Source organism: Cryptomeria japonica, chromosome 2 (genome assembly GCF_030272615.1).
Source record: "Cryptomeria japonica chromosome 2, Sugi_1.0, whole genome shotgun sequence".
Classification (NCBI taxonomy): domain Eukaryota; kingdom Viridiplantae; phylum Streptophyta; class Pinopsida; order Cupressales; family Cupressaceae; genus Cryptomeria; species Cryptomeria japonica.
Genome location: NC_081406.1, coordinates 661,856,748 through 661,879,565, shown reverse-complemented (window position 1 = coordinate 661,879,565; position 22,818 = coordinate 661,856,748). Strand labels below are relative to the sequence as shown.

General features: G+C 35.3%; 1 protein-coding gene across 1 annotated transcript; it reads left to right on the top strand.

The window, feature by feature from the left end:
• LOC131061453 (DNA-directed RNA polymerases II, IV and V subunit 6A) lies at window positions 1-16,902 on the top strand. The gene is made up of 6 exons (XM_057995153.2): window positions 1-164; window positions 1,124-1,157; window positions 1,335-1,507; window positions 1,875-1,926; window positions 2,278-2,345; window positions 16,520-16,902. Exons 1-6 carry the CDS (start codon window positions 121-123, stop codon window positions 16,587-16,589), a joined length of 441 nt encoding a protein of 146 aa, XP_057851136.1. The 5' UTR covers window positions 1-120; the 3' UTR covers window positions 16,590-16,902.
• The last annotated feature ends 5,916 nt before the right edge of the window (window positions 16,903-22,818 follow it).

The window sequence follows — 22,818 nt, the reverse complement described above, 5'->3', positions numbered from 1 at the left end:
CTAATACAGCCGTGCGAAGGACCTATATTTACTAATTAACAAGCCGCATTTCTTTCATTCTTCATATTTTCAGAGTTTTGAAAGAGCGTTTCTCTGCTTAAGCGCAATACTTTGACTGCCATGGCGGACGAAGATTACAATGATTACGAGGCAGCAGATGTTGGGTAAGAAATATGTCATGCTTAGAATGTCTGACGAACTTACAATTTTTTTTTAGGTTTTCTCTGTAGGAAGGCATAATATTTTTTTTTAATTCAAGATCATGGGATGGTTTTATGAGTGTTGGAACATAACTCTTAAGTGGGGTTAGATGTGTTCCTTTGCATTTTAAGGTTGTGCAACACTGGTAGAACGATGGTCTTATATTTGCATGGCACAGTCAGCTTGCTGGCTTGCCTTGCATATGTCTTAATTGACAATTCGTCACAAATTCACCTAAACCCAATTTCACAAATGGCTCATTTCTGTAAGTTATCCACTGTAAAACATTATCTTTCACACTAAAATTTCCATAAAAATGGTTTTGTAATAGCAGGGGTTTCTTTGGTTATAATGTCTCACAGATATCCTACGAGGTTTTTGACTTTTGAGAGTATAGGAGTGGGGAATGTTTTCCAATTTTGAAGAACATAGCATTGTTAATTTATTTACGAGGTTGTAGGAACAATTATTTCTCGGTGGAGTCTTTTGTTTTCAGTTTTCAGCTCTTAGCAGGGTCGCGAAAGGAAGATTCCCCTGGGTTAAGCTTTTTTGAATTGTTTTCAGAACATTTCTTGTAGACTCTATAAATATTCTATAGTTTTCTCTGTCTTCTTGGAAATGCAAACTTTTGTGCATAATTCTGTAGGAAATAATATCAGAGTTTTTCTTGTGTATATACCCTAAATTAAATTCTGCATTTACAACACCTATTCATGCTATGCGCTCTAAATAAAATTAGTCTGCGTACCTTGATTTTTGGGTTTGAAGGTCTGCATGCAGAATTTTTTAAGAAAAAAAAAAAGTTTTCTGAGGCATTTTGTCTAGCTTCATTCCCGTATTTGGCTCCTCCATGTAAGTTAAGCACTGTATGTTGCTTCTTCAAGGCCTTGATTTATGGTTCTGGGTTTTTGACTGTTTACAGATATGAAGAAGAGCCTGTTGAGCCTGAAATTGAGGTATGCTAGTGGTTTTTATTATGTCTCATTATCAATACTATTTTGTAAATTACTTTGCAATGAATTATTGCTACTGGCCTTTAGGTTCTATTTATCAGCCTAAGTGTTTTTTAAGCCATTTATCACCTCAAGTGTTTTGAGGGTCAGCTTGATTCCGAGCAATTATGTTTCCTTTAGGAGGAGGTTGGAGCAGAGGAAGATGTAAATGATGTCCCTGTGGACACTTTAGGAGGAGCTGATAAAGAACCTGCAGGGGACGATCGGCCCAGTGGCAAACCTCGGAAAACATCAAAGTACATGACTAAATATGAACGTGCTAGAATACTCGGCACTCGAGCTTTGCAAATAAGGTATGTTGGCATTCTGCTTTATTTAGGAAATGAATTGCATGCTACAATCCAAAGTTTATTTTTAAGGTGCCTCATCACAGAGTATGTTGGAAATCTACATGTCGAATGGTAAAACAAACTTGTATATTATAAGCTGCTAAATATGATTATAGAAGTCCATTACAATTTTTCCAATTCTGCAATCACAGAAGTTAGAACCATGAGTATGTTTTGTGGCTCTGGCTTTTTTATTTAATTTTGTCAATGACGACCTTTGAATCAAGGTTAAAGTTTAGGACTGATCAATTTTCTAGGATAATTGGGACATTTGCTTTTATTGTTCAAGCTTTTTTATATTTGTTTTTGATTTAATGTTATGTTGTGGCAGTATGAATGCACCTGTCATGGTTGAGCTTGAAGGAGAGACTGATCCACTGGAGGTAATGTCGTGCAACCTTGTGTTTTTCTTTTGAAATGGTTTTATGGTTAACATTTGTTGGAGTTATCATTAAAGGAACGCATTGATACCATGATAGAAGAGCATTTGGCTTGATCTATTGCTTATAGTTATTTCCTATACATGTCTGTGATAATTTTTCACATTGAATTCGAAATATATTTTTAATACATCCTAATGCTACTTGCGAATAATGACTTTACTGTTTGTGCTATATGTTCTTTTGCTTGGACAATGCACATCATGTATGTATTACTTATTTTTTAATATATTTTTGCATTATAATTATTTTAACAAAGTCTTAATATATGCTGGTTTTTCTTGTTGGATCAAGATTGCAATGAAAGAATTACGTGAGCGTAAGATTCCTTTTACAATCCGACGATATTTGCCTGATGGAAGGTGAGATCATTGTTAAATGTTTCTAGTCACAAGTGTTGATATTAATATATACTTTGGTGATGTGATCATATATTCTGTGATTCTTATGATATTTTGATATACTTCGTTGCAAGTGATCAAATGTCTTGTGATTCCTATGATAACTATAGAGATGTACTTTTGTAGATTATACACTATTAGAAATTTGAATGATTGGACTTGGTTAGAAGAGGAAGATATAATCTGTTGGGGAAATGAGAGTTACCTTGTGTTATTCTTAATAAATTATTTATTTGACTTAATGATTCACCAAAATGCCTAATGCATGAGTATTATTACTATAAAGTATAAAGTATACACAAAATGAGATGTGAAGTGTCTGCTGCCAATCTTCAGTTGTAATGTCAAACAATTGTTATAACCTCACTAGCAGTGGGACATTTAACATGAATAGACCTGTCTGTTACAGTACCCATTACATGTAGTTAGTGGCTAGTGGTTATATTTGATAGGTGGCCCTTCCTGTACATTAATTGTTTTTGCCACAGAAATCCATCCATTGTTACCTTTAAATTGCTGAAACATTTCATAGTTAAAAGAATAAAATATCAAAGAATAAATATATATTTTTTTATCATTTTGAGTTTGACTATATTTCCATTTTTTGGACTGTATTGTATGGCAAAAAAGTGCAAAATTGGTCACACAGCCATCAAGATAACTCCTGCCTGCAGTATTCATCAACTTAAGTAGCAGTATTCATCAACTTAAGTAGTATTATTTCTTATTTGTTTGGTGATTATATAAAGGTAAAAGCAATGGTAGCTTTATAGGTCAATGCCAAGCGAGAGGCCAAATTGGTGGATTGAGCCTTCCTTGTGGAATAGAGGGAAGTGTTTTCCCTTATATAATATATGTGTCCAACGAGGTGTCCCACTCAGAATTGAATGTGTGTTCTATGGGATTTCTCACTTCTCCATTATTGGACCCGCAGACTGTACAATTCTAACAAGCTCCACATGTTTTTTTAAATATAGTATTGGGGGTCTTTTAATGGGGTCCCAGCTCAACCATACCATAAAAGCTTATACAATATAAAATAACACTACTTTGACTACAGAACACAAAACATATAATGAAATTCCATATGAGCACCCTGCATATCATACTACTACCTACAGCCTCCATAGACAGAAAACAAAACACTTACAGGGCGCAGCCCAGCTACCAAAACAGGAAGACAAGCATAAGATAGACCTTGGACTACAAGCAGCATGAAAAAACACAATATACCCCAGACATATGTCAAAACCTAATCAGAATGACTGCCAAGAGGAGCTGCCTTCCAACTTTCTGCAACATATTCGTACACCCCATTACTAGGCACCAAAACCACCTCCATTAAAGTTGCAGAAACACCTAATGCAGGGACAGCCCCATGCTCCTGGATGTCATTGATAAACAATGACCTCTGAACTGCCTGAGTCAGTAGGCCATTTTCCAACAATGGCATCACAGAGCCACTGGACAACTCTAAACTCCAAAGTCCACATTGTTAAATGCAATTGCCATATGCTGCATAGCCATTTGCAGGTCCTGACAGAACTCTGATATTTTATAATCCATCCCCAATTCATGCACATCCTGATGCAACTGTAAAACAGTCACTTCCATCTTGATACTGGGAAATTGATGCCTTACCTGGCTTGGCACATAATATGAGCCTCCAGAGAAAAGTTCACTTCCTGCCACTCTATCTCCTTTGATTTTGACCGATAGAACTAGGATGGAAGTTCTAGTCTCTACATTCAAGCAGCCTTAGCCAGCCTCTCCTTAAAATTTTCAAGAATCATAAATGAGCCCTAAAACCCCCGGAATTAGCTTGATCTTACTTGACTGAGACAGCTTTTACCAGCTGCACATTGACCTCTTCTTCACAGTGGAAAATCTTTTTCAACCTATGATCCATGATTGGACCTTGTTGGGTTGGCCCTTGATTGATCTTCTTTCACCATTTCAAATAAATATACAAGGCTGCCTTGCAACAGAAAGCCAATACCTAATACTCAACCCAGAGACAAAGCTCCAGCCACCCAAGCCATATACTATAATGACACCTCCCAACATTATTAACAATCTAATCTCATAAAGGTTCCCATGCACCATCTCGTGCAATACTCTTTCAAATAAATAAGAAAGTCTCAAGCCTTGCAATCTCATTATAAACCATGACTATCAAGCACATAAGGCTGTAATGCCAACATTCCTTATCAATGATGGCATCTAAATTTACCCAATCGTTAATATACTTGCTTTTGATTAGAGAAAAATCTTGAAACAGTGCCCCTTGATTTGTCAAGAAGTTGGTGACCTGATTTTGGTTCCTATAGCAATGAGAGATTGAGAAAAGGAGAATTTTGAGCTTCACTCTCTGACTTCTAGATTTGCATTCAGTTAACAATATGGACAGGAATCTATAAGCACTGCATTAATCACTATCTGCGAATCCCCTTCCACTTTGCTACTAGGAAAACCTGTCACATAAGTGGGGCCTTGAGACCAGCAAGCATTGCCATCCATTCCGCATAATTATTCATTTGCTCTCCTAAGATAATGGATCTTCCTATGATGAAACCACTTTTTCTGTCCTGCAACACACACCCCCCACCTGGTCTACTAAAATTCCCCTTTGAAGCCCCATCAAAATTCAGCTTCAACCCCTGGCTTGGTTGGACCCTGACTGTTAACTTCCTTTCTAAACTTAACTTTACTTATAGACCCTTGAATGGAAATATTGCTTCACATGTTTGGTACCCTGTAATCTGCACATTCCTAACAATTTTCACAGAATTAACAAAGTGGCAACTTCAAACTGTGGCACAGCTTAAGTTGGTAGGTAACAATGGGTCCATGATCTGCTTTAGTTAGTATGGTACCACAATTGCCACTTTAGGTTGACAGGTAAAAATTATTAACTAAATAGAATTTTGGTATGTTAATAAAACCATAGTTGAAAAACTTGGACTCGCCACGGACTCGGCAAACCAAAAATTCGGGCTCGGACTCGGACTCGGACTCGTGAAAGACTCGTGAAAGACTCGGCAAGGACTCGGCAAAAAAAAAAAACCGTAGTTTTACAAAAAAACATAAAGAAATTGATGCATTTAGAGAACATAAGAGCCATAATTGAAACACTACACATGTCACATACTCATAGTTTCAAACTTTCAACTCTAAAATATATAATACCAAGATTTCTTCAATGCTAATTATGCTTTTATATGGAGCCTAATCAGACTCAGAGGTTAAATTTTCCCTACTTCCATCAGCGCAATTTCCCCCTATATTTTTCGACGGGGTTTTGGGGGCAGCGCCCCCAAGTTGGGGTCAAGGGGCATCGCCGAAGGATCCTGAAATTTGACTAAGTCTGGAAAATTGAAGAATCCTCCAAAAACTAGATTTTGCATTATAACTCCTGGAGGTCCGAAACCACTCTCAAACATCCTGACAGTATATATGGAATATAACTTAAAGTTATATTCCATATATGAATCCTGACGGAGAGACCAGATTTTTTCACATGTTAAACTCAATTTTAAAGCTTGCATGACTTTTTTTTCTGGGTTGCGCGAGTCCATCTGAAAGACTCGCGAGTCCTTCAGATGGACTCGTGGCTCCCATGGACTCGCGAGTCTGTGGCGAGTCCACGAGTTTTAAAACTATGAATAAAACGTTATAAATCTCCGTTCTTTTTCATTGTATCATTTTTTGTTAAACAAACTTATAATTTTTGGAGATTGTAGACACTACATAGGACAGAAGGGCATTACTTTTATTGAATTAGTGATTATAAGAGGAATGATATAGGGTACTAAGGCAGTCATATTAGTTTATGGCACACATGACTGTTCAAAGCATGGTGAACATAGTAGTTGCTTGGAAAAACAGTCCAATAAAATTGCAAATTGTACCAAATTACTACAGTGGTCACTCTGTCGGTAATTTTTTTAAGCTCCAAGTAAGTATCCAAATCTCACCTTAATATGAAGGGGGCTCTCAAAATGCATAAGGTCATATTTTAACTCTTAATTTCACTTTTTATGATCTGAGCTGCAAGTGCTTAGAATTATTATGTAAAGGTGGATTTCTAAGATTATAAAGGAAAGGCTTCTGATGATGGGGGAGTGGTTGAAATGTTTCTGACACTTAGCCTTCATCACCCTAATTTAATGAATATCGTTGGATACTGTGCAAATGGGGACCATAGTGTTTGGTATACAAGTATATGACATTTGAAACACTAAGAAACCATCTCCACCATTTTTCACAAGATAACGAACCATAGGACTGTCAGCACAAGGATGAAAATAGCAGCAGTGGAAAAGGGTAAAAATAGTTTGCATGATGAAGTCAATTCACGTGTCATTTATCAACGTGTAGAAATCCAATAGTTTGCTGCATGAAAACTTTCAAACTAAGTTTAAAACAGCCAAACGTGAGCGTTGGAGATAAGAAGCTTTGTACATGTGATGGAAAATCAAATTTATAGATATTCAATGCCAAGTTATGTTATGAATTATTACATATGTTTAAATATACTTATAGTTTAATGTTAGGTTAGTTTGTTGGCTTATTGATTGGTTATAGAAAATTGTATTAAAATGTTTGCAATGAATACCATTGAATATAAATATTCTGATTGTGTACAAATTGCTCCATCATTTAGTGTGAGAGCAAGGCATAAGACTGGTGATAGTTGTTTAATTATTTGGTGTGATTTTTATGCTAGTAATTAATTTCTATATTACTGGTTCTGGTACAGATCTTGGTTCCGATTCATGGATCCCACATAATTTCTTTTGGGGCTGGGTACGATTTGTGTTTGTCTGTACAAAAAAATTGTAAAACTCATATATAGTTGCAGACTAAAAACATGAATTAAGTTTAGAATACAACATGGCATGATATAATCACCAAAACCACCATAAACTCTAGTGTAATTTAAAACATAAATGATAAATACTATAAAATATTCATGGTTCAAACTTAAAGTTTAAAATCAAAATAATAATATCAAGTTTAACAATTGATTCTCAGCGTCATAAGGATTTTCTAAATCATCAACACGAACATTATTATTGATATTAGATGATGTAGGAACATATGAAGAACCACAAGTAGAATCGCTGCCACTCGACTAAAAGTGTGCTCACTTTCAAACTCAACTGTAACATGTTGGAAACTGGAAGCATCCAAGTCAGTTTGATTTGGCTCCATATCCCACAAGTTTTCCATTTGTGAGAGGTGATCCATTTGCCTATTATCTTTGCCTGAGATTTTCCCAGCTTCAAGAAATTAGGCCAGCAAGATAGTCATTTGTGATTTTGTTGTATCTTGACTTCACAGAGATTACTATTTTGCTAAAAAGCTATGAATGTTGGTTTCAGGTGCCTTTTTGATGGTTGAAAGTCAAATAAAACATTTTGAAAATTACCTGTCGCTTTGAATCACCTAGAGATCACCTTGACACAGCTGGAATTAGTTGGTTTAGAGTGCCTTTTGGATGGTTGAAGTTCAAACAAAACTTTTTGAAAATTACGTCTGTCACTTTGAATCACCTAGAAATCACATCGACACAGCTGGAATTACCTAAGGTATGCATAGGCATAATTCCAAATGAATCCAGGTGAAAAAACTCCATCCTTTAGTCAAATCTATAGGCAAATCAAACCCCTTTCTGAAACCGAATCATACCTGGAATAGTCTAGGGTTTGGTTGATTTGGTAAATGAGTTTTTTAATGTTCAATTTTTTTGCCAAGTCTGAGTCAAATCTGGGTTTGATGAGTTTAGGTGAGTCGCAAATTTTTAAATTATGGTTGACACAATTTTTGATTGAGTTTGGAAGTCCATTCCCACAAAGAATTTCATTACCATTAAGGAACTTGCCAAATCTATCAAAGAGAACTATTGCACAGTTTTTGGTCCTCGGGATCATTTGGATTGCTTTGGCTAGGTGAACCAATCTAGCAGGAGGCTGGAGGACAACTTTTAGTCTTGAGCTTGCTACTAGCTCATAGAGTGGATCAATGGTCTAGTAGCAAACTTGGTTTTGAAGGTCTTTAGTAAGGTCCATATCAACTGAAGACTAGTGTTTCTTATTGACGAGGTAAGTCCCATTTAAGAAGTTTAATGAGGTAAAGTCCCATCTAAGTAGTAGTTCAGATTGTGAGGTAAAGTTTACATTGAGGAGCGATTCTTCAGGAATTTCCACTCTGAAGAACAATTGAGTTGATTTCTAGTTCCCATGTAGGGAGCAGTTCAATGAGCTTGTATACTGCTGTGGAAGTGTAGTGAGGTCATTCCTTTTACTACTAGTAAGAATGATGAATTGTGAGTGTGTTCTAGTTCACATATAATGTTGATTCACTCCTAGTATATAAACTATGTGTGAGAAGGGAGGAATGTTGGGAAATATTACATATGTTCTAATATATATAGTTCAATATTAAACTAGTTTGTTGGTTTCATTTTGCACGAGGAAGCCTATTTACTTGTCATATACCAGGGCTTGAAGGATCAATAAATCGCTTGACAAAAGCCTCTTTTGTACTAAATGAACAAAGTTTAAAATAGCCAAACATGAACATTGAAGATAGTAAGTTCCAAGTTTCTATATAATGAAAATATTAAATATACAGATATTCAATGTCAAGTTATTTATAATCAGGAGAGCCAAATTATGATTTCAGGACAACCAGGGTCAAAATGTAGTTGTTTGAGCACATTCATTGCCCAAGAGAGTTTTTACAAATGGTTTGCTCTAATGCTACAAGGGTGCCATCCAATAGGCTTTTGGAAAGAATTGCAACAAAAAGACATGAATAAATAGAACAATATCACAGATCTTCAATGGCTAGAGTATGCAAAGCAGCTATATGAGAGAGTGCAAGTTAAAGACAGACCTTTGATAATGAATTCAAGAGCTAAGCTCTTTTCTTCAAAAACATTAAAGTAAGGAATAAAAAAAACTTGCGATGGGTAAAGCTCAAGAAATAGATGGTCTATAGGCAGAATAATTAAAATAGGGTTTGGAAGCCCTCACACCTCATATTTAAAGAATATTCAATGGGGTCATTTGGAATGGGTTTCTGACAAACTGGATGACTAGTGTTGTCATCCCTTTGCTCAAAAGTGGCGACATCGACGACCCTTCAAATTACTGCACTATAGTGATCAATCCTCTTTTTGGTAACCTTTTTGGGAGCACGATAGAAAGACAAATCTGTATTTGGGCTGCAAATGAGGGAAAGAGGGCGAAAGGGCAAGCAGGCTTTAGGCCAAAGCATTCTACCATCGACCATTGCATTACACTTAAGCACTTGATTGAAAAGGTTTGGGATAAATAGGGAGGGGAGGTCTTTTTCTGCCTCGTTGACTTCAAGAAAGCTTTTGACAGGGTACCTAGAAGCAAATTGTGGAGTAGAATGGAAGAATTGGAAATTCCAAAGTGTAATGCCCCCAATTTTTTAGGCTCTCTAGCTAGCTTTAGTAGCTGACACTCTGGGTTCACGTCAGCTTGTTCAGATGAGTAATTTGATGTTTCCGATGAGCTTACTTGGTTTAGTGGAGTTATATGCTACTTTTTAAAGTGATTGCTGGCCTTTGGATTGGTCTCCAAGAATCTTGGAGAAGCCGTCTATTTTTAGTAAGTCGCCCGATCAGCCTCGTTTGCTATTATTCGTCATTAGGATCACTCTGGTGTGATCGAAACTTGAGTTTTGACAAGTATTCGCAAATTTGGTGCATTAATGAGTTATTTTAATTATTTTACTAAGGTTGCTTAATTTTAATTAAAATATTTAACTCCAACATTAGTGTTATAGCTTGTTGGAACCAAGGCGAAAAGTTTTAAATCTTGGGCATATATAACAGTGACCTAAAGTGTCAAAATATTATTATATTATTGAAAGGGTCATTTTCAGAGGAAAAAGGGAGTTTAAATTAATAAAGTGACTATTAAATTAAAGTACATTTATTTATAAGGTCACTTTATTTTAAAAGGTGCGTTTTATTAAATTAAGAGAGAAGTGATATTTTTAAAAGAAGTTATTTATCCCACATTCGCGGTGTCTTGGGAAATGTGCCCAATGAGAGTTATAAATGAAAGCATTAAATGCAGATTGGGACATATTGTAAATTGTATCTTGGAAGTTGTGTCTTGGGATTTGTATTTCTGGAATTGTTTCTGGAAATCTTTTGGCTCTTGAGGATGAAATTGCTCTTGGATAACATCTCCTACACCTGTGCAATACCAGATCTGGGAAATAAATAAACAAAATGCAGTGACTGAAAAGCATGGCAATGAATTTATGCTTCACAGTTTAAAGCCCAGCCAAGGGAGTCGCAGGGATTTAATTGGCTGGAAGAGGTTCGAATTAATGAATGGAAGGGCATTGTTATTTGTAGTATTGACTTTGTTTGCCCAGATAAGGATATTGCAGGCTACACACAAACTCAGCACTGAAGCTTAACTCCAGTCTGCATGTATTTGGAGAGGAAATACTTTCAATGCCATTCAGCATGTGACTCGGCCTATGCAATGGAATGCACATAAATAGTTGGCGGATTCTAAAATTTCCAGTTTGAAGTTTGTTATGGCAGGGTGTTTAAAATCTGGAAAGGGGGTTATCTTCAATGCCAAACAGCAATAGTTCGACCTGCACCTTGGAACCTTCAGCACATCTTGTTGCTGCTGCCGCTAACAGTATCAAGCCGCCACAGACCAAAAATTCCAGCCGTGTGTTATACTGAATCGTGTTCATTGTGTTAGTAACGAACTGCTGTGAAGTTCGCAGGAAGTTTGCAGGGTAAATAGAGGTCAATCTGAACACAGTGGGACAGCAAACAGCCAGCCTGGGCGTGTAGAGAGATGTTGTCGTCTTATTAAATGAAATCATTTTCTGATGAGCATACAAATCTGTGTTAACTCAAAAAGAAAGCCTATCTTATTAATCATAGTTATCAAAGTTAAATCACCTAAAGGATCATTTATTTACACATGTTTTTTGAGTTTGCTTCTCTAAGCAAAATTCTTTGAAGGACAACCAATTAAAAAATACAGTTAGTACAGAAGTTCAATCATTGTGTTATTACTTATTAGAGACATGTAAAAGCATGCATAAATATCATTTATCATAGAGTCGGATTAAAAAAACCTAAATATAATCTGAAAGAATCTCTATTTTAGTATTTTACTAAATGGCAGAAAGTATAGTTTTTTTTGCAATTTTCAATCAAGAATAAGGCCACAATTTATTGAAGGCTTATTGTAGAAGTGATTCAATAAATAGCGAGGTAGGCTCTCCAATACTGACTGACTCATTCTTCAAACCCTAAGTTGCCGGTACGGGTATGGGTACGTGGGTACGGTACGCTGGTACAGCAATTTTTTTAGGGGGGGCTGGGTACGTATGGGTATGTCCGTACAAAAAAAAGTGAAAATCATAAATATATATACATATATACAGTCTAATAAGTAGAAACAAAAATTAAATTTAGAATCCCACATATCATCCATATGCTAAACAAAACTTGGAACTATCATATATGATTCATATTGATATAACTATAAGTCTATAAGTCTATAACAAAATTACAAATTTACTATAAGTCTAATCTAATATGAAATATCCATTTGTCAAACTTTGAATGTTATGATAGATATCGAATTCATTGTTCACTGGCTCAACCGTTCAACAATAAAATAACACAACTAATAATCAGCAATAGCATCATATGGGTCACTAGGAAGATCAAGATCAACATCATCATTGACATTAGATGATGTAGGTAGAGTACTGGAACCACATGCAGCCTCACTGCCACTTGCACTAGCAGCACATTGGCTATCAGACTCCCCAGAAAGTAAAGATTGTGTGGCAGCTGAAAAATCCAAATCAGTTCGCTCTGGATCTACATCCCAAAACTTTGTGCTCCCATCCTTATACTCATTTTGTTTATGAGTAAGAAGGCTCAAGTTTGAATGCACATAAATGAGCTCTTCCGCCTTACTTGCTGCCAGTCGGTTGCGTTTCACTGAGTGGATAAAGGAGTATGTGCTCCAATTTCGCTCAGATGAAGAGGAACTAGCAACCTATTGAATAATTGACACAAAGTGAGAGGGTGACAATTATAAAATAGTAAAAAATCTAAATTTAGAGAGCAATAAAAATTAAGAAACTTGCGATAAAACCTTGATTGCAAGAGTTTGAAGGTTTGGTGATGTATGGCCATTGAGGTACCACCAAGCATGAGAATCCTTTTTATACTTGTCATGGAGAGCGGAAACACTTTGACCATTGGAGGCTACAAAATCAGCAAACTCACTTGTCATTAAATCCTCCATTTCAGAATTTGGGAAGAGTTTAGTAAGTGCTGTCCTACACCCTTCATTGACTTCTGAATCTCTATATGGTGGTACCCTTGATGGCTTAGCAAGCATTTCATCACTATAAAATTTGAGAGTCAATGCAAATGCAAGAAGATGTAGTGGGGTGGTCATTTTGTTCCACCGCTCAACACAAATTGATTGAACCTCTTTGAAGAAAGTTTCTTCAGGATCTTGCTCTTTTGCATTGATGATGGCTTTCATTTTCTCAATCATGGAGTCAATGCCATTATATACCTCTCCCAAACATGGGTGATCCATATCAGTATAACAGATCATACTCATGATGGGCTCAGTGAAACTCAAAAGATATTCCACTCGATCCCACCAAGTGTCATCTAGGATCGTGCGCTTTACATTTGCTGCCCTTTCAGTATTGGATTGCCTCCATAGGGACCAACTTTGACTAATTACCATGCTAGCAAGTGGCTGTCGCACCTTCACAAGTCGCCTCAAGATGATTGTGTTGGATGCAAATCGGGTCTCGGCAACCTATTCAAAAATTAAAAATAAAAATCAGAATACAAAGAAGACATGATAAAAAAATAAAAATTAAGTAACCATCAAAGTGAAATGTAGATTTTAAAAATTGAAGTGTTTCAATTACCTTTAGCAACTCCAACTGTGAAAATGATCTGAAAATGGCCTATAACATGCTATGGTTTGTGATGAACATTTGGATCTCTTCAGCCTCATCATAAATCTGTTTGATCCAATCTATTTTCCTGCCCATCTTTTGTAGGATGAGGTTGAGAGAGTGGACAGCACTAGGTGTCCAATATATGTCTTCAAACCGTGTCTCAAACAACATACCTGCAGCTCTACAATTCTTTTCATTGTCCGTTATTACTTGGACAACATTTTGAGCTCCCACATCTTGAATGCATTGTATAAGGATGTTAGCAATAAATTGTGCATCCTTCACCTGTCCCTCACAATCCACAACTTATTGTAAAATCGCCAAAATAAATAAGGGAATAGGCTCTCCAATGCTGACTGACACAATCTTCAAACCAAAGATGTGTATTGTAATTAAAAAATTTCCTTCTCTTCCTCTGGCAAGAAGTTTGTATCTTTTGCAGAACTGTTTTAGGCTTTACATTTCCTTGCAGTCACTTTTTGCCATTTCGGTTATTTGAGTTCACATCATGTGTTTCAATCCCTGTAACGAAGTACAATGTTTACCAATTGGAATATCAAATTGCGGGAAATTCACTTAATGATATACTATGAGTGGAGAAAACTGCTGTAGATATCTCAGTATGCTACTAACAAGTTAATTTTTAAGGTCTGCATTATTTGAACAAGCATACAAGAACAACTCTTATTTCCTATAGTCTCTACTTATGTAGGTAGGGAGGTACCAAACTGTGTTACTGGGGTTCAGGACATACTCTATCCTGACCTGTCCAGAATTTAAAGAAAGAATTTGGTCCTGTCAATGTGGTTTGGTCCCAAAAAATCAATTGGTTTGTTTGGCCAAAAAGCTATATTAAAGTGATAAGAATGTCTTTACTTTCCATTTTGTTGCATATCCTATTTACAGTTTGAATACAACCTTCACAGGACATAGCAACCTCAGTTAACTTTAGATGTAAACTTATAAAGCTAAAAAGACAGATATCATGCTCTAACTCAAATTCAGATTCTTCAAGTCTTTACCATGGAGATCTGCAATCACTTAGTTCCAAGCAAAGAAACGGGACTCGGACTCGGCTCGGACTCGGCAAGGCCAACTCGGACTCGGACTCGGGACTCGGCGTCAGACTCGGCTCCAGACTCGGCTGGACTCGGGATAGTGAAAAACTCAAGAAATTTAGAGATTTTTAAATATTTAAAACTTGTTTCAGACACCCTTTATTGAATACACCTTAAAGACACAATAACATCATCAAACTCGGCTCATTTGATTACATACACAAGTATACATCAATCACATAAGCATAAACGCAAATTGTAGCTGAAGAAAATAACAAACATAGATATATAAATATTGTCAAATGTATACAATATTACAAAACTCATGGAATAAAAAAACCATGTCATCATATGATCATCATCAAATGTTTCATACAAATACCAAAGGTAAATACAACTACAAGTCTATGGCTCAGAGGAGCCTACACCCTCCGGCCCCAGCCCCCTGCGAAGGCGTCTAAGGTAGGTCTTGGATGATTCGACTGCCATAGCCGCTCCTCGTGACACCATGCCATGCTCACCAACATCAGGAACATCCGTGTCACTATCTGCCTCTGAATCTCCTGTCTGTGCTCGTGCTCTCCGCTCCTCCTGCCATGGCTACAGTCTCAACCTCTATATCTACCTGGTCGATCCAATCAATGTCAGACTCGGAGGTTAAATTTTCTCTACTTCTATCGATGCAGTTTCCCCCATATTTTTCGACGGGGGTTTGGGGGCAGCGCCCCCAAGGTGGGGTCAAGGGGCAGCACCCTTTGCGCGCTCCCTGTCGCGATACAGGGCGAGGTCGAGGGGCAGCGCCCCGCGAGGCCAAAAAAACTTATTACAAGTCTGAATTAGGGTTTCTTTGAGAGTCTTCCTTAGGGCCTGGTTTTGCTCTTGTTGCTAATTGGGTCTTGCTTGGTGAGTGAGTATCATTCTTGAAGGTCCAAGCTAGGTCAAGTTGGTGAGTGATAAAGTCTGGAATGTCATCCTGATCTTCAAATGCCCTGAAATTTGGCTAAGTCTGGAATGTCCTGATCCTGAAATTTGACTAAGTCTGGAAAACTGAAGAATCCTCCAAAAACTAGATTTTGCAATATAACTCCTGGAGGCCCGAAACCACTCTCAAACATCCTGACAGTATATATGGAATATAACTTAAACTTATACTTAAATGTTATATTCCATAAAATAATCCTGACGAAGAGACCAAAATGTCAAATTTCGCCCTTCCAAAAAAACTTATTACTTTTTAAAAGAACTTTTTAAAATGTTTTTTTTTTTGTCATTTTATTAACCCAGCCAGTAGCCGAGTCTGGGGCTCAGGACTCGCCGAGTCTGGCGATTTTGAGCCAAAATCGCTAACTCGGCGAGTCTGGCGAGTTTACTCTCCAGACTCGGCCGAGTCCGAGTCCGAGCCCCTGGGACTCGTTTGGCCTGACTCGGACTCGGACTCGCCGAGTTTGGGCGATTTCGGGCGAGTCTCGTTTCTCTGGTTCCAAGTAAATAATCATGAACATAACTTGGAATGCCAGGCATAGCTGGAACCAGCTCATTCAAAGTTTTGAATTTTGAGTCCAGGCCAAAAGAATGAACAAATTCTTTGTTCCTGTTTGCATGGGCAACTTTTGGTTCACTATAGGCAGAGGTCATTAGTGGAAATACCAGCTTCCCTATCCCCAAAAACATAATTAATTGCATATAAGCTTGAATCCATCACATATAAGATATGCAGGTTCATGATTGTAAAGACCACTTTGTTCCTTCGAGCAAATAGCCAAGCAGATTTGCCACTTGACTGTTACAACCCAGATTTCTGTATTGTAATCTTATCTGAATTGGAGTTATACAACAAATTGAACTAATCGAAGGAAGCATCTTAACGATTGAATACTCACAGAATTGTGTAGTACATGTGGAATATTGTTTTTCTAGAAGAAACTGGATTATTCATATTTTAATTCAGAATGGTTATAAGATGGCACATCTTGATATAAAGTTTATAGATTATTTGACAATGTGTTTTGAACACGAGCCATCAAACATTTGTTGATTTTCTTTTGCCAGCTATGAAGATTGGGGTGTTGATGAGCTTATTGTTGAAGATTCATGGAAACGGCAAGTTGGTGGGGACTGAAATGTGTTTTGGATCTGGAAAGACAGTTAATGCAGAGTAATGGACAATTCATTGAGCAATTTTAGTCGTTGATTTTAATGTGACAAAGTTTTGTGCATTTATAACATCATTTGTAGTCAATATCTACTTTGTTAACTGTCAAGTTATTAGCACTGTAAATCCTATTACTATAATTTCGTGAAAATATCCCTGTAAATTTACGATGGCACTTGCATTTTTGTTTAGATTCACATTGAGCATAATAGTTTGCAGTAAAATCTATCCAGAGGAGACATACCTTGGTTTTTTGCTAATCAAATTTCATTACTATTTAGAGATGCTATGTCAATGATTGCATGCATAAACTGCTATTGACTGGCTACAATGTAGAAAATCATGTACTGTAAAATTGCAATAGGTTATATGTTGTCTAGTTGGTTATTAAAATTAGCATTGTGCGAGGAAAATTCTAAACACTAGAATAAATGGTAGTTTAATTGTTGCACTTATTTTCATTGCAGTGCAAAAATGCTAGATTTGTTGTTGTGTGAAATATGAAAGTAGTTTTATGTGCAAAAATATCAGCATTGGTACAAATTACATCTGAAGCACGTTTTTATTTTATACAATATATCTGTAAACTTTTCTGTGCTTCTGGAATGATGTTCACTTGACATCAATGTCATTTCTAATTATAATCTTTATAAAATTATAAGAATGCCACTTTCAAAATAATGATGCTATATGTATGCTATTAAATAATACAAGCTATGCTATAATGTATGATTTTAATACCAATTTTTAGTCGCTTCTCATTAAAAAATTGAAATGTTCCATGTTAAGTCGTTCATTCTTTCTGCTTTGTGTTGCATCTGCTAGTTTACATTTGTTCATCCGAGCATAGTTTTAGTTTGTTTATGCTTTGGGGTGGGGATTATATGCAATTGTATTCATCTCTACACTTGATCTTTGCCAAAAGGCCGAGAAAGGTATATAATTGTATTCCTCTTATAAAAATTCAACATTTAATAGATTTGCATGCCTAAATTTGAAGATGATAACTACGCAGAGCATTAAAGTTTGTTCTAGTTATAACTTTGCCTAATTTTATGTTGTGTCGGGATTTTGTTTTTGACTGGTGAAAGCTCCTTGGGCATATCTGTATCTTATCCGTCAAATTAATGCATTTTTTTCCGTTCTATCATTTTATTAACTGATATTATCTACTATTTGATGGTAAGGGTTACATTTGGTGAATGTATGTAAGTGATGATTATTGGTATTTAACTGCACAGTTTGGAGTCAGTTTTTATGGATTCTTAGTTCTTGTGAACCATCATTAATGAAGATAGATAGGAAACTATACATTTGAATCTCGAAGAATCATCACATGCGTGCCGTTTATCAGCAACAACAAAAAATTCCAATACAACATAAAGCTCAGCAAAATTGTAACGAATAAACTCTAGCGATAAAAGCAGATGTTATCTTTGAATGGTGCATACAAACCTACTAATCATGTATGTTAATTATAAATAAATAAATTGGCCTGCAAAGGTTGGTGATAGGCGCCACTCTATTTATTTATAAGCGAATGCATGAGTAGCAGATTTATATGCACTATTTGAAGATAACATCTCCTTATGGCACTAGAGTTACATAGGTTACAGTTTTTGCTGAACTCAGTTGTTTTTAGACTTCTTTTGTTGTTGATTGGTAAAAATCCATATGGGGTGAACTTTTGGTCAAATCCACACATCTGCTTTGTTTTCAGCTGTGCGTGCTACATAGTTTTTTAATTTCATCTGCTGGTTGATATTAATGGGTACGCCTAGTAATATTTGTAGTTCGTTTATGTTGCTGGATTGGTAATCGCATGTACTTGTTTATTATGGGCGCATCTAGTAATATGTGTAGTTTGTTTGTTACTGGGGTTGTGAATACATATTAATTGTATTTAGTTTTAATTTAATGGTACATTTAGTACTGTTTTGTATTGCACTATTTGTAGAGTAACCTCTGCTAATTTGGTCAAATTTAGTCAAATGTTATGGTTTTTTTGTTTCCAAATGGTAAAATCCAACTGCTAGCTGACCTCCATGGGCTGGTCTGGAAATATTTTGTAGTTTGTTCGTGCTGTTTGGGCTGGTGATTTGCATGTCAACTATATTTATTTCCAATTAGAATTTGTGTTGCACCATTTGAAGATACCATTTACTAAACTTATATTGGTTATAATTATACCTCAACTTCGTGTTGATTTTATTAATTGGTAAACTTACTGCATCACGTTATTATCTGATTTTATCTGCAATTGATGTTAATGGGCATGTCTGGTAAAAATTGTAGTTTGTTTTTGCTGCTTGGGTGGCGATTACATATAACCATATCCATTTCTGTAGATTTGTTCTGATTTTACTATTTTGCATCATCATTAGAAGATAACTTCAAGCACAAATCCGTTTTGCTACTTTTGGTCATGTAATTGTGTATTTAGTAGATTTGTTTGGCTTTGCACCATTTTAAGATAATATTTCTAATTAGAGTTATATTCATTATAGTTTTGATATATATATATATATATATATATACACACCATGAGATTTGAGAATGGATCTCCATTATAGAAAATTGTACTATTTGAGTTAATAACCCATTTGACATGTAGAACACTTGAGATTTCTCAATTAATTTGTATCTTAGATACGTCTTAGGTTTTGCTGCTAGGTTATGTTTCCTTAATCAAAAGATACCATCAACGAAGGAATGAGAAAAATGATATTGGATGGTAGTAGTTGAAAATGATTTTTTGTTAGATAGGTGAGTGTCTAAGTTGTCATGGATAAAAATTGGAAACATTAATTAAATATACATGGTAGAGCATAGTCTAAACACTTATCAATTTATAAGTCATAATATTTTCATAGTCCATAATTTAATTTTATTATGGGTTTAACAAATTTAGTTTTATTGTGGATTTTACAAATTAAATTTTATTATGGATTATACATATTTTTCTCTCAAAAACAAATATGTAGATATGGTTAAATCAAGAAGAAGCTTTATTTTCTTGGTATATCAACCAACCAATAAGCAAATTGACTTAGTTGATCAATAAAAATGACTTAATTGAGCTAGTATGTAGGTATGTCCATTAGTAGATCTTGTTTGCTTTCCTAGGAAAAAGGGGGGTGTACATTTTGTAGAAGAAAAAAATTATTTTATTAATGTTAATAAATATTAATTTGTGGTACACCTTAATATTTATTTGGATCTATTTGTAAAATTGTGGCTAGATATTTTATGTGTGGGTTGTACATTGAAATTTTTTTATATAGAAAATTTAATATCAAAAAAGAAAATATTAGAGTTAATAATTTTGTGCATTTTTTTACTTGATGTTTTATCAATACTACAAATTATATTTGTGTGAGCTTGTACATACTTAGTTGTTAAGGCTGGTTTGTTGGATATCATAACATTTGAAGATGACTATCAATTGCATTGAGCTCGTTTGTAGAGTGTATATGTGAAGCATGACAAGAGATGTATGTTATATATGGAGAATGCATTGGAGGAGATTGATGTTATATATGGAGATTTTGTGTGTTAAAATAATTTATTGTTAAATAATACATTTGAGCGTGGATGCTTCAGGATGTTGAGTTTTTTTCTTTTGAGGATTTCCCTTAAGGTATATCTTGAAAATCTTGTATATCTTTGACCTTTGTATTATAGTTATTTTGTAAATTTTTGTGCATGTTTTTCTCTTAAAGAGTGTTATATAGGAAATGGTTTGATCAACCTAATAATTTTTTAACAAGTGATATGAAAGACATGGTTGTGATTAAAGGGAGGTGACAAATCTTTATTTTTTGTTTAACCATTGTTTGAGCATATTTAATCTAATGTTGAAGCTATGGTAATGTTGGAGCTATTTTAGATATTTCATGGTACAAGGTATGCAAGAGCTATAAATTTAGAGTTTGGGGTTTGTAGATTTATAATTATTTTTGTAGATCTAGGATTTAAAAAATATTTGGTAATTTTTTTAAATGTTCTTCAAAAGGATTCTATAAAGGAAGTTTTAGAAATGATTTCTCAAAATAAAAGATTTTAGAGACATGAGAGATTGACATAAAACTAGATTTATTTGGCTCTTAAGGATTTAAAGAAATAATGCATAGTTTTTGATCATATTGTTTATATAATCATAGTTGGATAGTTTTTTATTTTGTGAAATAATTTTTTTATGGACATCATGAAGTATGTAAATTCTTATACCCTTGTAGTAAGTAGCCAAGGGATAGAATTGTAAGAATTGTTACCTTAGTAGGATGATAAAAAATTAAAAAAATGTTATTGGAAAGCAAATAACTAACATTGAAGACCAACCCAAATGGGACGTCAGTGTAAGAAGATACTTTAACAATAATACTTAGATTATTGTCCTTGCAACATGTAGAAGTAGCGAAAGAACTCTCTTAAATCACTAGTGATGTAATAGATGTTATTAATGTACCTTCATCAAATATTATTTTATGGGTGCTTAGTAGAATTTATATCTCTAAATTTTAGAAGAGATCACTATGAAGAAACATCTTCACACCACCTTGTACAAGAATGAATGAATGAAGTGAATGAGACCATCAGTAAATATGAGACTGTTTTCAAGTTTCTTTTTATGTCAATTTTTCTGTTGTATATCTTGATCACATCAGTTTATGGGATCAAGAGTATCATTGTTAACTGTTTTCAACTTTCTTTCTATGTCAATTTTTATGTTGTAGATTTTACTGGTCACCTTCAAACTGTTTTCATATTGAGTATGGATATCTTCATTAGCTGCACACTCAAAGATGAAGTGGCATTCAGTTTTTACAACGAAGTTTTTTACCCCCTCTTCTCAAGAAACCGCCCATCTACCCATATCACATCTAAATGGTGAAAACTAGTTCTCAACTAGACAACCAAAAATCTAACAATTCTATCTATCATGTTCCCCAAAAAGATTGAACTATTTGATATCTCAACCTAACTATTAGGTGGATGTACTAAAGTTGAATGGGTGAGGCCCACTTGATAAGAATGCCTGACATTAATATCCAAAGGTAACATGCTCTGCTCGTGAACAAGCTTGTCCTCCGTAACCAAGTCTGCAATACAGGTGGGGAAGGTGGTTCTCTTTTCCTTTTCCTTTTTGAAGAGTGGGAAAGTATGTCTACCTTCTGAGTTGACATTTTGTACTGGGTTGGAATTATTGCACGAGCATTAAAAGCAACAGAAAGGAGAAGAAGAGGAACAGTACCAGGTTGATAGCCATTAACACAACAAATGGAAATGGAAATGGGACTCAAGATATTTGACGCCACTTTCTTTCCACTCCATTCTAACCTTACTAACCATGTGATGCTTTTATCATTACGTAAACTACCTTCTCATTCAAAAAATCTGAGTGCGGATGAGGCGTACATCAAAGTTTTCCTATTGAAATTGATACTAACGTGTACCCATGGCATTTCAAGCGAAGTATTATATATGTATGCTGCTAACTAGAAAGATAAATAAAATAAAAGAGAAAAACATTGAATAATAATAATAATGTTGAAATAATTAAATAAAAAATAAATAAAATGAAAGGAAATTGAATAATGATATATATTTTTGATGGAGGATTATTCATCTTCTTGTGTTAAGAGCAAAGGACTAGGGGTATTCAATCCGTTCAGGCATGGGTCTCATCTTTTATGATGTTGAAGTCTTACCTTGCACTGAACAAGACTTGATGTGTGGTGGGCTCATTAAGAAATTTTCAACTTCACTAGGAGATCAATGGGCCCCATCCTGTATGATGTTGAAGCCTTACCTACAAGACTTGATGTCTGGTGGGCTCATTAAGAAACTTTCAATTTCACTAGGAGATCAACAGTCCATTGACTAGATAATAATATATATGTTGAAATAATTCAAAATAAATAAAATAAGAAGAAAAATAAAAAATATTTATGTTGAAATTTGGTTTGAGTAATTGTGATTGTTTTTGATTAAAAAGCCAGCGATAACTAGGGCGCTGACCCTTAACATAGATAAAGACTATCAAAAAAAGAAAAGCCCTCAGGCAGGAAAAACAACACATGGGAGCAAGCCCAAGACCAACAAGGTCGCACAAAGGGAACTTGTCCAACCTTCAACAACTCAAACCCAACTATGGGAGGGGTGTGGACACCCAATCCAGGGGGGGCAAGGAGGA

Bases quoted from the DNA above. Each gene is read 5' to 3' on its own strand.
- LOC131061453 (XM_057995153.2), top strand. From the start codon at position 121: ATGGCGGACGAAGATTACAATGATTACGAGGCAGCAGATGTTGG. The intron at 1,158-1,334 runs GTATGCTAGTGG...TGTTTCCTTTAG, and splicing joins CTGTTGAGCCTGAAATTGAG to GAGGAGGTTGGAGCAGAGGA. The intron at 2,346-16,519 runs GTGAGATCATTG...TTCTTTTGCCAG, and splicing joins CGATATTTGCCTGATGGAAG to CTATGAAGATTGGGGTGTTG.